General features: G+C 38.9%; 1 protein-coding gene across 3 annotated transcripts in view; it reads left to right on the plus strand.

Moving 5' to 3' along the window:
• Positions 1-14,025, plus strand: part of mov10l1 (Mov10 like RNA helicase 1) — a 54,172-nt gene that overhangs the window by 14,594 nt on the left and 25,553 nt on the right. For all 3 annotated transcript variants that reach the window (XM_067362186.1, XM_067362184.1, XM_067362185.1), the window contains 3 exons: positions 9,459-9,599; positions 12,119-12,397; positions 13,366-13,563. In XM_067362186.1, the coding sequence (XP_067218287.1) occupies positions 9,459-9,599; positions 12,119-12,397; positions 13,366-13,563 (618 nt within the window). The remainder of the gene's footprint in view (positions 1-9,458; positions 9,600-12,118; positions 12,398-13,365; positions 13,564-14,025) is intronic.

Raw genomic sequence — 14,025 nt, forward strand, 5'->3', positions numbered from 1 at the left:
CATAGAAAAAGTCTTAGATCTTTGAGTTCAGCTCATGAAAAATGGAGGCAAAAACAAAAGTGTTGCGTTTTATAATTTTGTTCAGTGTTATTAATTATAAACCGCATCATTTATGATTAGTTCTTAAATCAAACTTTTAAAGAGGGGGTATCACACACAGTTTCTGCCAATCTCATGTTAATCTTGAGTACCTTTAGAGTAGTAGTGCATCCTTCATATCTCTAAAGTCTTTAGTTCTATCATATTTATAAAAGATAAATACGCTGTACCGAGTCTTTCCAATAACGGTCGAACGCCTGGAGGCATGTCGTGTGAGCGGAGCTAAAGAGTGACGAACACGCGCAGCTTTTGCGTAGCGATCAGCTGCAAGCTATCAATGGTCAGCTAAACAAATGTATTTAAACACGCAATACACCATCGCATTATCCCTGGATAACTTTTGAATCATTATAATGAATATAGCGTGTAGTAATTGATGAATAATGAATTATGAATTCACTACATTCATGTTGTTTACATTATATTTATATATATATATATATATATATATATATATATATATATATATATATATATATATATATATATAAAATATATATGCACTATTGCCAACAAAACAGACATTTGAAGCAGTTTTACTCACCATTTGCGGTTCTGACTCATGACCGGGATCATTATTGCTGTGACCGCTCCATCTTTCAGTTTCAAATGATCTGTAAATCCAGAACTGGGCCTTGTTTATAAAACCCTAAGTGCTGATCCTGAGGGCTCAAGCAGCCACGGAAAACACAAGATATTCTCCATTCATTTTAACCAATAAAAAAGTGATTGCAACTATCTGTTTCTATTGCTATTTTAATAAGAAATGTGACCCGCTCTGGCAAAATGAGTCGGAAGTCACTATTTTAAGATATGGGCCGATAATGTGGAAAAACAATGAAAAAATCTTTTTTTTTTTTTTTTTTTTTTTTTTTTTTTAAAGCTAATTTCAAAGAACAGACTTTCAAAAATAATCTCCCAAAGTTTCGTAGTCCAGATAATTGAGTAAAGGTTTTTAAATGGCTATTAAATTTGACATGGTTTTACTAAATTCGCTGGAAATGAACTTTTCAACTCCTCTCGTCACTTATGAGCATTTCTCAATTTTGCAAATTTTGGTCACTGTGACTCATTTTGCTGGATCAGGTCACAAATACCGAGCTCACGTCAATGTAATGCGTGAGCACAAAACTCTCAGTTTTTGCTTTGGCCATGTTTAGTATGAGAATCCAACTCTTTAACAGTGTAAATAAGTCATGAAACATGAAATGGCATTATACCCCCCCTTTATAAACAAACTATTCATAGAAAAGTTTAATTTATCAGCTGAGTACATGACTTACAGAGTTACCCCTTTACCCTGTTATATGTAATTATCCATACTTTAATTTTGGCTTTAGTAAAATAATAATAATAAATATAGCTGCGAGCAGCGATGGCGGGCCCAAGCCCGGTGGCACCGCCACCCCGGTGGCTTCAGGGCAACTGTGCACAGCGGGCAATAGGCATTTAAAACGGTTAAACATCAAAGGACTATGTCAAATTCACTCCACATTTACTGCACTACAAGGTGCCGCTATATAGCCCCTCCTCCCTGCCCATTTTCAGAGGATTACATGTGCCAAGTTTTAACATTATTCTGATGAATTTTGAAGCAAATCAGGTAAAAATAAGAGGGTGATCTCAATGTATGCTGAAAGTGACACATTTTCTGCTTCCAGTTGGTGGCGCTATGACTTTGAATCACAATAGTCACATCCATGTGATCAGCCTTGTACAACGAAGACTAAGCCGAAGTTTCATCAAAATCAATTAATGTATGCAGAAGTTATAACACTTTGTTTCCTTTTCTTGCCATAAATTCGTTGCCTCGCCACGGCCAGACCGTTTGAGATATCCAAAATCCGTTTGCAATTAAACAACTTCAATGTGTTAGCAACAAGTTAAAAAAGCTTGGTGTAAATTGGATAAACCCTGTAGGAGTAGTAGTATAAAAATCATAGCCTGTTTTTTCAAAAAATTAACATTCAAACCAAAATAGCTGACTTCCTGTTGGTCGGAGCTAATGAATGTAAATTAGAAAATTGTCCGGCTTGATGAGAATAATATGTGTACCGAGTTTGGTGACTGTAGGAAAAACTAACCCCCCACTTTTGTCAAAAGGTGGCGCTACTGAGCCCCTCCACCACGCCCATTTCTATGGCTTTGTCCATGTCTACTGGTTGACAATATTGATGTGTGTGTCGAGTTTCATGCAATTTGAAGCATGTTAAGAGCCTCAAAAACACTCAAGAATATTATTACAGTTTGACCTGTTGCCATGGCAACAATATTTCAAATATCAAAAATCCTGTCATAGGTCTACATCTGCTGTGTATTGACATTACACTGATGAAGTTTGAAGCAAATCAGGTAAAAATAAGAGGGTGATCTCAAAACATTTCAAAAAGTGATACACTTCCTGCTGCCAGTTGGTGGCGCTATAACTTTGACTCACAATAGTCACATCCATGTGATCAGACTCCTATAACGAACACACTCGTGAAGTTTCATAAAGATCAATATATGTATTAAGACGTTATAACACATTTCCTGTTTCCTTTTTCTCGCCATAAATTCGTTGCCTCGCCACGGCCAAACCGTTCGAGATATCAAAAATCCCCTGGCAATTTTTAATCATCAGTGTCTTGACTTCATGCTGACCGAGTTTGGTGGCGATCGGATTAATCGTCTAGGAGGAGTATATCAAATTCCAGAGCATGCGTTTTTCAAACAACCCTTAATAGCTGACTTCCTGTTGGCGTGGCGATTAACTTAGAGCGCGAAAGTTGTTCGGCCCGATGAGGTCTATATGTGTACCGAGTTTCATACTAATACGTGCAAGCGTGTTTAATATATGGACCAAATTTTCAGACTTTTTTCAAGGGGGCGCTGTCGAGCCCCCCTGCCACGCCCGGGTACCAGCCTCTCCGGCGTCCTAATGGCCGCGGATTCCAATGTGTGTGCCAATTTTCAAGAGTTTTTGAGCATGTTAAGGCCCCCAAAAAGCCCCGGAAGACGGAAAAAAAAAAAAAAATAATAATAATAATAAATATAGCTGCGAGCAGCGATGGCGGGCCCAAGCCCGGTGGCACCGCCACCCCGGTGGCTTCAGGGCAACTGTGCACAGCGGGCAATAGGCACTTAAAACGGTTAAACATCAAAGGACTATGTCAAATTCACTCCACATTTACTGCACTACAAGGTGCCGTTATAGAGCCCCTCCTCCCTGCCCATTTTCAAAGGATTACATGTGCCAAGTTTTAACATTATTCTGATGAATTTTGAAGCAAATCAGGTAAAAATAAGAGGGTGATCTCAATGTATGCTGAAAGTGACACATTTTCTGCTTCCAGTTGGTGGCGCTATGACTTTGAATCACAATAGTCAAATCCATGTGATCAGCCTTGTACAACGAAGACTAAGCCAAAGTTTCATCAAAATCAATTAATGTATGCAGAAGTTATAACACTTTGTTTCCCTTTTCTTGCCATAAATTCGTTGCCTCGCCACGGCCAAACCGTTTGAGATATCCAAAATCCGTTTGCAATTAAACAACTTCAATGTGTTAGCAACAAGTTAAAAAAAGCTTGGTGTAAATTGGATAAACCCTGTAGGAGTAGTAGTATAAAATTCATAGCCTGTTTTTTCAAAAAATTAACATTCAAACCAAAATAGCTGACTTCCTGTTGGTCGGAGCTAATGAATGTAAATTAGAAAATTGTCCGGCTTGATGAGAATAATATGTGTACCGAGTTTGGTGACTGTAGGAAAAACTAACCCCCCACTTTTGTCAAAAGGTGGCGCTACTGAGCCCCTCCACCACGCCCATTTCTATGGCTTTGTCCATGTCTACTGGTTGACAATATTGATGTGTGTGTCGAGTTTCATGCAATTTGAAGCATGTTAAGAGCCTCAAAAACACTCAAGAATATTATTACAGTTTGACCTGTTGCCATGGCAACAATATTTCAAATATCAAAAATCCTGTCATAGGTCTACATCTGCTGTGTATTGACATTACACTGATGAAGTTTGAAGCAAATCAGGTAAAAATAAGAGGGTGATCTCAAAGCATTTTAAAAGTGATACACTTCTTGCTGCCATTTGGTGGCGCTATAACTTTGACTCACAATAGTTACATCCATGTGATCAGACTACTACAACCAACACACTCCTGAAGTTTCATAAACATCAATCAATGTATGCAGAAGTTATAACACATTTCCTGTTTCCCTTTTCTCGCCATAAATTCGTTGCCTCGCCACGGCCAAACCGTTTGAGATATCCAAAATCCGTTTGCAATTACACAACTTCAATGTGTTAGCAACAAGTTAAAAAAAGCTTGGTGTAAATTGGATAAACCCTGTAGGAGTAGTAGTATAAAATTCATAGCCTGTTTTTTCAAAAAATTAACATTCAAACCAAAATAGCTGACTTCCTGTTGGTCGGAGCTAATGAATGTAAATTAGAAAATTGTCCGGCTTGATGAGAATAATATGTGTACCGAGTTTGGTGACTGTAGGAAAAACTAACCCCCACTTTTGTCAAAAGGTGGCGCTACTGAGCCCCTCCACCACGCCCATTTCTATGGCTTTGTCCATGTCTACTGGTTGACAATATTGATGTGTGTGTCGAGTTTCATGCAATTTGAAGCATGTTAAGAGCCTCAAAAACACTCAAGAATATTATTACAGTTTGACCTGTTGCCATGGCAACAATATTTCAAATATCAAAAATCCTGTCATAGGTCTACATCTGCTGTGTATTGACATTACACTGATGAAGTTTGAAGCAAATCAGGTAAAAATAAGAGGGTGATCTCAAAGCATTTTAAAAGTGATACACTTCTTGCTGCCATTTGGTGGCGCTATAACTTTGACTCACAATAGTTACATCCATGTGATCAGACTACTACAACCAACACACTCCTGAAGTTTCATAAACATCAATCAATGTATGCAGAAGTTATAACACATTTCCTGTTTCCCTTTTCTCGCCATAAATTCGTTGCCTCGCCACGGCCAAACCGTTTGAGATATCCAAAATCCGTTTGCAATTAAACAACTTCAATGTGTTCGCAACAAGTTAAAAAAAGCTTGGTGTAAATTGGATAAACCCTGTAGGAGTAGTAGTATAAAATTCATAGCCTGTTTTTCAAAAAATTAACATTCAAACCAAAATAGCTGACTTCCTGTTGGTCGGAGCTAATGAATGTAAATTAGAAAATTGTCCGGCTTGATGAGAATAATATGTGTACCGAGTTTGGTGACTGTAGGAAAAACTAACCCCCCCACTTTTGTCAAAAGGTGGCGCTACTGAGCCCCTCCACCACGCCCATTTCTATGGCTTTGTCCATGTCTACTGGTTGACAATATTGATGTGTGTGTCGAGTTTCATGCAATTTGAAGCATGTTAAGAGCCTCAAAAACACTCAAGAATATTATTACAGTTTGACCTGTTGCCATGGCAACAATATTTCAAATATCAAAAATCCTGTCATAGGTCTACATCTGCTGTGTATTGACATTACACTGATGAAGTTTGAAGCAAATCAGGTAAAAATAAGAGGGTGATCTCAAAACATTTCAAAAAGTGATACACTTCCTGCTGCCAGTTGGTGGCGCTATAACTTTGACTCACAATAGTCACATCCATGTGATCAGACTCCTATAACGAACACACTCGTGAAGTTTCATAAAGATCAATATATGTATTAAGACGTTATAACACATTTCCTGTTTCCTTTTTCTCGCCATAAATTCGTTGCCTCGCCACGGCCAAACCGTTCGAGATATCAAAAATCCCCTGGCAATTTTTAATCATCAGTGTCTTGACTTCATGCTGACCGAGTTTGGTGGCGATCGGATTAATCGTCTAGGAGGAGTATATCAAATTCCAGAGCATGCGTTTTTCAAACAACCCTTAATAGCTGACTTCCTGTTGGCGTGGCGATTAACTTAGAGCGCGAAAGTTGTTCGGCCCGATGAGGTCTATATGTGTACCGAGTTTCATACTAATACGTGCAAGCGTGTTTAATATATGGACCAAATTTTCAGACTTTTTTCAAGGGGGCGCTGTCGAGCCCCCCTGCCACGCCCGGGTACCAGCCTCTCCGGCGTCCTAATGGCCGCGGATTCCAATGTGTGTGCCAATTTTCAAGAGTTTTTGAGCATGTTAAGGCCCCCAAAAAGCCCCGGAAGACGGAAAAAAAAAAAAAAAAAAATAATAATAATAATAAATATAGCTGCGAGCAGCGATGGCGGGCCCAAGCCCGGTGGCACCGCCACCCCGGTGGCTTCAGGGCAACTGTGCACAGCGGGCAATAGGCACTTAAAACGGTTAAACATCAAAGGACTATGTCAAATTCACTCCACATTTACTGCACTACAAGGTGCCGTTATAGAGCCCCTCCTCCCTGCCCATTTTCAAAGGATTACATGTGCCAAGTTTTAACATTATTCTGATGAATTTTGAAGCAAATCAGGTAAAAATAAGAGGGTGATCTCAATGTATGCTGAAAGTGACACATTTTCTGCTTCCAGTTGGTGGCGCTATGACTTTGAATCACAATAGTCAAATCCATGTGATCAGCCTTGTACAACGAAGACTAAGCCAAAGTTTCATCAAAATCAATTAATGTATGCAGAAGTTATAACACTTTGTTTCCCTTTTCTTGCCATAAATTCGTTGCCTCGCCACGGCCAAACCGTTTGAGATATCCAAAATCCGTTTGCAATTAAACAACTTCAATGTGTTAGCAACAAGTTAAAAAAAGCTTGGTGTAAATTGGATAAACCCTGTAGGAGTAGTAGTATAAAATTCATAGCCTGTTTTTTCAAAAAATTAACATTCAAACCAAAATAGCTGACTTCCTGTTGGTCGGAGCTAATGAATGTAAATTAGAAAATTGTCCGGCTTGATGAGAATAATATGTGTACCGAGTTTGGTGACTGTAGGAAAAACTAACCCCCACTTTTGTCAAAAGGTGGCGCTACTGAGCCCCTCCACCACGCCCATTTCTATGGCTTTGTCCATGTCTACTGGTTGACAATATTGATGTGTGTGTCGAGTTTCATGCAATTTGAAGCATGTTAAGAGCCTCAAAAACACTCAAGAATATTATTACAGTTTGACCTGTTGCCATGGCAACAATATTTCAAATATCAAAAATCCTGTCATAGGTCTACATCTGCTGTGTATTGACATTACACTGATGAAGTTTGAAGCAAATCAGGTAAAAATAAGAGGGTGATCTCAAAGCATTTTAAAAGTGATACACTTCTTGCTGCCATTTGGTGGCGCTATAACTTTGACTCACAATAGTTACATCCATGTGATCAGACTACTACAACCAACACACTCCTGAAGTTTCATAAACATCAATCAATGTATGCAGAAGTTATAACACATTTCCTGTTTCCCTTTTCTCGCCATAAATTCGTTGCCTCGCCACGGCCAAACCGTTTGAGATATCCAAAATCCGTTTGCAATTACACAACTTCAATGTGTTCGCAACAAGTTAAAAAAAGCTTGGTGTAAATTGGATAAACCCTGTAGGAGTAGTAGTATAAAATTCATAGCCTGTTTTTTCAAAAAATTAACATTCAAACCAAAATAGCTGACTTCCTGTTGGTCGGAGCTAATGAATGTAAATTAGAAAATTGTCCGGCTTGATGAGAATAATATGTGTACCGAGTTTGGTGACTGTAGGAAAAACTAACCCCCCCACTTTTGTCAAAAGGTGGCGCTACTGAGCCCCTCCACCACGCCCATTTCTATGGCTTTGTCCATGTCTACTGGTTGACAATATTGATGTGTGTGTCGAGTTTCATGCAATTTGAAGCATGTTAAGAGCCTCAAAAACACTCAAGAATATTATTACAGTTTGACCTGTTGCCATGGCAACAATATTTCAAATATCAAAAATCCTGTCATAGGTCTACATCTGCTGTGTATTGACATTACACTGATGAAGTTTGAAGCAAATCAGGTAAAAATAAGAGGGTGATCTCAAAACATTTCAAAAAGTGATACACTTCCTGCTGCCAGTTGGTGGCGCTATATATTTGACTCACAATAGTCACATCCATGTGATCAGACTCCTATAACAAACACACTCGTGAAGTTTCATAAAGATCAATATATGTATTAAGACGTTATAACACATTTCCTGTTTCCTTTTTCTCGCCATAAATTCGTTGCCTCGCCACGGCCAAACCGTTCGAGATATCAAAAATCCCCTGGCAATTTTTAATCATCAGTGTCTTGACTTCATGCTGACCGAGTTTGGTGGCGATCGGATTAATCGTCTAGGAGGAGTATATCAAATTCCAGAGCATGCGTTTTTCAAACAACCCTTAATAGCTGACTTCCTGTTGGCGTGGTGATTAACTTAGAGCGCGAAAGTTGTTCGGCCCGATGAGGTCTATATGTGTACCGAGTTTCATACTAATACGTGCAAGCATGTTTAATATATGGACCAAATTTTCAGACTTTTTTCAAGGGGGCGCTGTCGAGCCCCCCTGCCACGCCCGGGTACCAGCCTCTCCGGCGTCCTAATGGCCGCGGATTCCAATGTGTGTGCCAATTTTCAAGAGTTTTTGAGCATGTTAAGGCCCCCAAAAAGCCCCGGAAGACGGAAAAAAAAAAAAAAAAAAAAAAAAAAAAAAAAAATAATAATAATAATAATCCTTAGAAGAACAAGAGGGCCCTGCGCGAATTTTCGCTTGGGCCCTAATAATCCTTAGAAGAACAAGAGGGCCCTGCGCGAATTTTCGCTTGGGCCCTAAAAATAATAATCCTTAGAAGAACAAGAGGGCCCTGCGCGAATTTTCGCTTGGGCCCTAATAATCCTTAGAAGAACAAGAGGGCCCTGCGCGCTTAATTCGCTTGGGCCCTAATAATCCTTAGAAGAACAAGAGGGCCCTGCGCGCTTAATTCGCTTGGGCCCTAATAATAATCCTTAGAAGAACAAGAGGGCCCTGCGCGAATTTTCGCTTGGGCCCTAATAATCCTTAGAAGAACAAGAGGGCCCTGCGCGAATTTTCGCTTGGGCCCTAATAATCCTTAGAAGAACAAGAGGGCCCTGCGCGAATTTTCGCTTGGGCCCTAATAAATTTCCATACATCACTTTAAAATGGCAAATTCTTGGCATTCTACCTTGTGCAATATTTGTTGTTTTGGTTCATAAGACAAGGAAACAAAGACAATTAAATTGTTTATTAAATCATCAACTCTTTGTATGACAGTTAATTTTAAACCAAAAATTTAATAATCATGACTAGGTCAAAACATTTGTTTATTCACTATATCACAGTCATGACTTTTTCCCACTCACATCTTCTTTGTCATCTTCCCTCTTTGTGTGTTTCTAATAGTCCAAACCCTTCCGAGCTGAATATGTCAGATGCAGACATTCACAGTTTGCTGGAGAATAAAGGTGGGCTTCAGGTCAGCCAGGAAACCCATTTTGGGTCTCTCCTAGTAGGAACCTGCAAAGAGCTGCTGATCTGGATCCGGTGAGTTCACACATGCACAACTTAAATATCACTGACTTAGAGTTAGTTTAGTTAGTTTTAGTTAGAATGGAAATCCTGTAATTTATTCACCCTCATGTTGTTCCAAATAAGTGTGTGACATTGACCAAAAATATTGATATTTTCTGCCATTTTGTCAGTTCAGGGTTTTTTTGTTGATAGCAATAATTAGTCAGTATTTTGCCAAGTATGTTTTATGCTGGGATCTTGGCCAGTTCATATTCTCTGCAGTCATCAGTTAATGGAACTTTTCCATTAAGAGATATTTTCCACCTTACATAAATTTCCTAGCCTGACGTGGTCCTACTCAATTCTAGTTCGAATATAAGTCTGATACTGCTCCATTGGGCTTTGATTATGGGGGAGTATTTCAACCGATCCAAGAAAGACCTCAATTGGATAGACCTACAACCAATCAGAGCTACAGAGTAAGTGACGTATGTTGAGTGACGCATAGTTGTCAACAGAACTCTTCTTAGCGACCATCGGGGCCAGCTAATAAATCAAACTTTTGCCGAATCCCGTAGGAAGGACGTCAAAGACATCTTTCCCATCGGCAAATGCCTTGATCGCGGTCCTCTGTTCCTCTTTTAAAATTAATGCGCTGTCGATATCTTCTATAATGGACGCGATGGCGGAATCTACACATCTCAGTTCTTCAACAGCCATCATTGTTGTAAACTAATTGACCTTTCGCAAAGACTTGCCCCCCTTAGTTACTGTTGCTTTGTCCGACAAGCCGTGGCGCTGTCACGCCACAGAGTGGGAAATACATTGCGGAGCAAAGAAGAAACTGACAACACATCGACAGAAGATGTAGTAAAAAAATTAAAACAATAAAAACCGTTTTGTGGCTCTTTAATGTGTTGTGACCATGATCGTGACAGATTGCTGTAACGCCTCAGCTCAAGAGGCTCGTTAACCGATCATCTCTTACTAGGAGTCCATTTATAGCATCAAATAAACATGAATGAACATGAGAATCAATGTTGTTTCAAATGCGGAAAGACGTCAATATGCACAATTTTTCAAGTTTAACTCCACCGATGTTAATCTTCTAACTCCTGACTGCTTTGTCGGACAAAATAGCGGATGCGGCGTTCTGATTGGTTAGATCGCTTGTCAATCAAACTCCCCAAGCGCTCTTTGATGACGTGGATGATTACGTTTCTGGTGATAATCTGTCAGTCATCGCCCTGACAATGTGATTGGTCCGAACAGTTTCTGTTCGGGCATAATTACTCCTCTACGGATCAAGTCCAGACCAGACCGAACTCCCCGACCTCAAAATGTTGTGGGCGGGGCTAAGTTCGGCTGGCATCCAGGCTATAAATTTCCAGGATTTTTGTTACATTTAATCAGTACATTCAATTAAAATATTGAGACACTACAGACAAAATCCATTTTTGCACTGCAGAAATGGCACAGAAGCTGCATCTAAAGCAGCATTTCGATCAGGGGTCGGAAACCTTTTTTTGACCAAAGAGACAATTTTTGGTAAATGCATTTTTCCAAAACAGCCACAGCAAAAAAATGTGATATAATAAAATATATATATATATATATAATATATATATATATAATATTTTTATATAACATTTCAGTAATGGTACATTTATTAAGTCCATAGACAACTAAAAACTAATAAATATGTAACAAACAATAAATAAGTTACAATATGAAATTAATTGTTCAGGGATTTTTACTGTGAGGTTGTTACCACCTGAGTCACACAAATCCTCTTCGTGAGTGAGTGTCAACTCGCAGTGCTTACATTGAATGTTTTTATGTGCCTATTCACCAAGGCGGGCATTTTGACATAATCTGTGGCTACTATGCCTGTCTGTGTTCTGCTAGGAGAGAGTGCACAGAAAGCATGCGTTCAGTAGCAGTTTAGTATACTGTTTTATAAAATCAATATCACATTTGCAATTGTGCTGATTATTCTGGGTCCGCACAATTGTTCGTGTGATATTATTCTACATGGATTTTCAAGACAAAGTGAGTGGCACACTCGATAGTGTCTGCTTCCCCTGCGTTAAAAGATCATTACTATATTATCGTAGAAGATACATATCGCACAGCACTAGTTCCAAACCTGTATGACTTCCTTTGTGGAAAACGAAAGGAAATGTTTAGTGTCTGAGCTGCTTTTGTCCATTAAAAGTAGCCTGTATGACCAATGTCCTAAGCCTGGGAAAACAGAATTGACATTGTGTATTGTTGTGTGTGGTGTGACTGATTGCGTTGCACCAAATTATTAAAACTGATATGAGAGCAATGGCATTTTGCCATTCCAACTTCTATCATTTTCAATTTAAAAGACATGCAGGTGAGTAGGTGATGACATTTCATTATTAGGTGTGCTGTTCCTTTAGTACTTGAATGGATTTATTATAGGAACGTGACAGAAATAGCAGGATTGCGTTGTGACAATTTCATGCGTTTTGATTTCTGATGCATCTGTTGATTCTTTCTCTCTCTGTGTTGATTTAAAACAGAAACACTGGCTCAGAGAGTCACAGCCTGAAGTGCTGTGAGTTTGCAGGATGGGACTCGGGCCAGCAGTTCTGTCTCAGTTCTGTGTCTTTCAACAATGGCAAAACTCAAGACATGCGTGCCTCCTGCAGCTTGAACCGGTACGCTGATGAAAGCAGGACAGATGGGGAGGTAGAGGACGGTGAAGGTTCTGTGGAGAAGCAAGCCGTGCGGATGCTGGAGAGAAACCTGGACATTGAACCTGGAGAAAAGGTGTCTGTGACCCTCAGCTGTCAGGCCAAGTAAGGTTTTTTTTTAAATGCATTTATTCACTTGTTGTTACTGCATATGATAAATTGGAATAAAATCAAAATCACAATATAGCTTAGTGAGATTATCACATCATGCATCATTGGGGCAAAATTGCATTGTTGCGAAAAAAGTCATTTTTCAGCTTTTTTATTTTCTATGCAGATGCAAAATCACACCATTATTTTTTTATAATTATTTCCAAATAGATTTATTCAAGTCATCTGAGGTAAATTTTCTGTATTTTATATATCACCTATATAATGCAGCGCTACATGTATTTTTGGCTCAGAAATATTTAATAATAATATATTTATTTAATATTTACCCACTTTTAAATTGATTTAATATTTACCCACTGAACAACTAACTTTTCTTTGCATTTATGAGGTATCTTGTGTGTGGGGCAGTGTCTTGCCTTCATTTCCTGAGACGTTAATAAAAGTAAAACATATAGAACGTTCTAGATTTTGAAGTCTGCATTTCCAGTCTTCTGTCTAAGCTTCTATACTCTTCTATAGACATTTCATATCCTGAGTCTCTGACAAAAATGCAGTCCATGCATTTTGGGGTTTTGCCTTTATTGCCACGTGAAAGTAAAGTGTAAATTTGCAGAACTTTTTCATTCTTAAACAGCAACATTACACACTAAAGAAAGTTGGATTTTCATTTTTATTTTTTTGTCTATATTATATATATAGTTTTTATTAAATTTAATTTGTTTTGGTTAGTTTAGTGTATAAAGTTAAACTAAAATAAAAAATAAAAAACTAGCTGAAATGAAATATAAACTAAAAAAATTATTCTAAGTAAAGAAAATGTTTTTTTGTTTTGTTTTTGTTTTTAATGGTTTTAGTTGACTATAATAACCCTAGTCTGTGCAGGCCAATGGCTGCTTCTCTCTGGCAAATGTCTTTCTGGTTTGAACACATGGTAAGGTGTTTTAATGTGTTTGCTGTAGGACTCTGGGTCGCTCTGCTGAACTGCTGCTCCTGCACTTCTCCTCTTTCACCATTGCAAGGCGTCTGGAGGTCTCTGTGAGCAGCGCGGAGGAGAGTCTGCTCAAACCCAGCGTCCCCTACACTGCTATAACAGCACTGCCACTGCAGCAGCAGCCCGTCCAGGTGCTCACGATTACGGCTCCTCCGGCTCCCATCAGGTGAGGCTGATTACCTGACACTTGCTGATCTCATCTAAAACATCACTGATTGTGGGCAAATTCCAAATGGAAGGGAGCATCCCTATTCCCTACTCCCTTCGAAGGGCAGAGCCCTTAAAGTGGGGACTTTGGAGGGAACAGGGCACTTGCGTGCCATTATGTAGCCGCTAGGAATGCAGTTGAAGGCAGCAATGAAAAACAGTGTAATTTCTTCGTTATCTTCACCTGTGATGTTCCCATGACAACACAGCATGGTGCCCACCAGCTGATTAGCTGTTCTTACGACAAAAAATATTTATTATTGCTGTTAACATAACTGTTGCAAATGAAGATACATTTTTTTTATATATACAGTACAGTCCAAAAGTTTGGAACCACTAAGATTTTTAATGTTTTTAAAATAAGTTTCGTCTGCTCACCAAAGCTACATTTATTTAATTAAAAATACAGTAAAAACAGTAA

Source organism: Chanodichthys erythropterus, chromosome 16 (assembly GCF_024489055.1).
Source record: "Chanodichthys erythropterus isolate Z2021 chromosome 16, ASM2448905v1, whole genome shotgun sequence".
Taxonomy (NCBI): Eukaryota; Metazoa; Chordata; class Actinopteri; order Cypriniformes; family Xenocyprididae; genus Chanodichthys; species Chanodichthys erythropterus.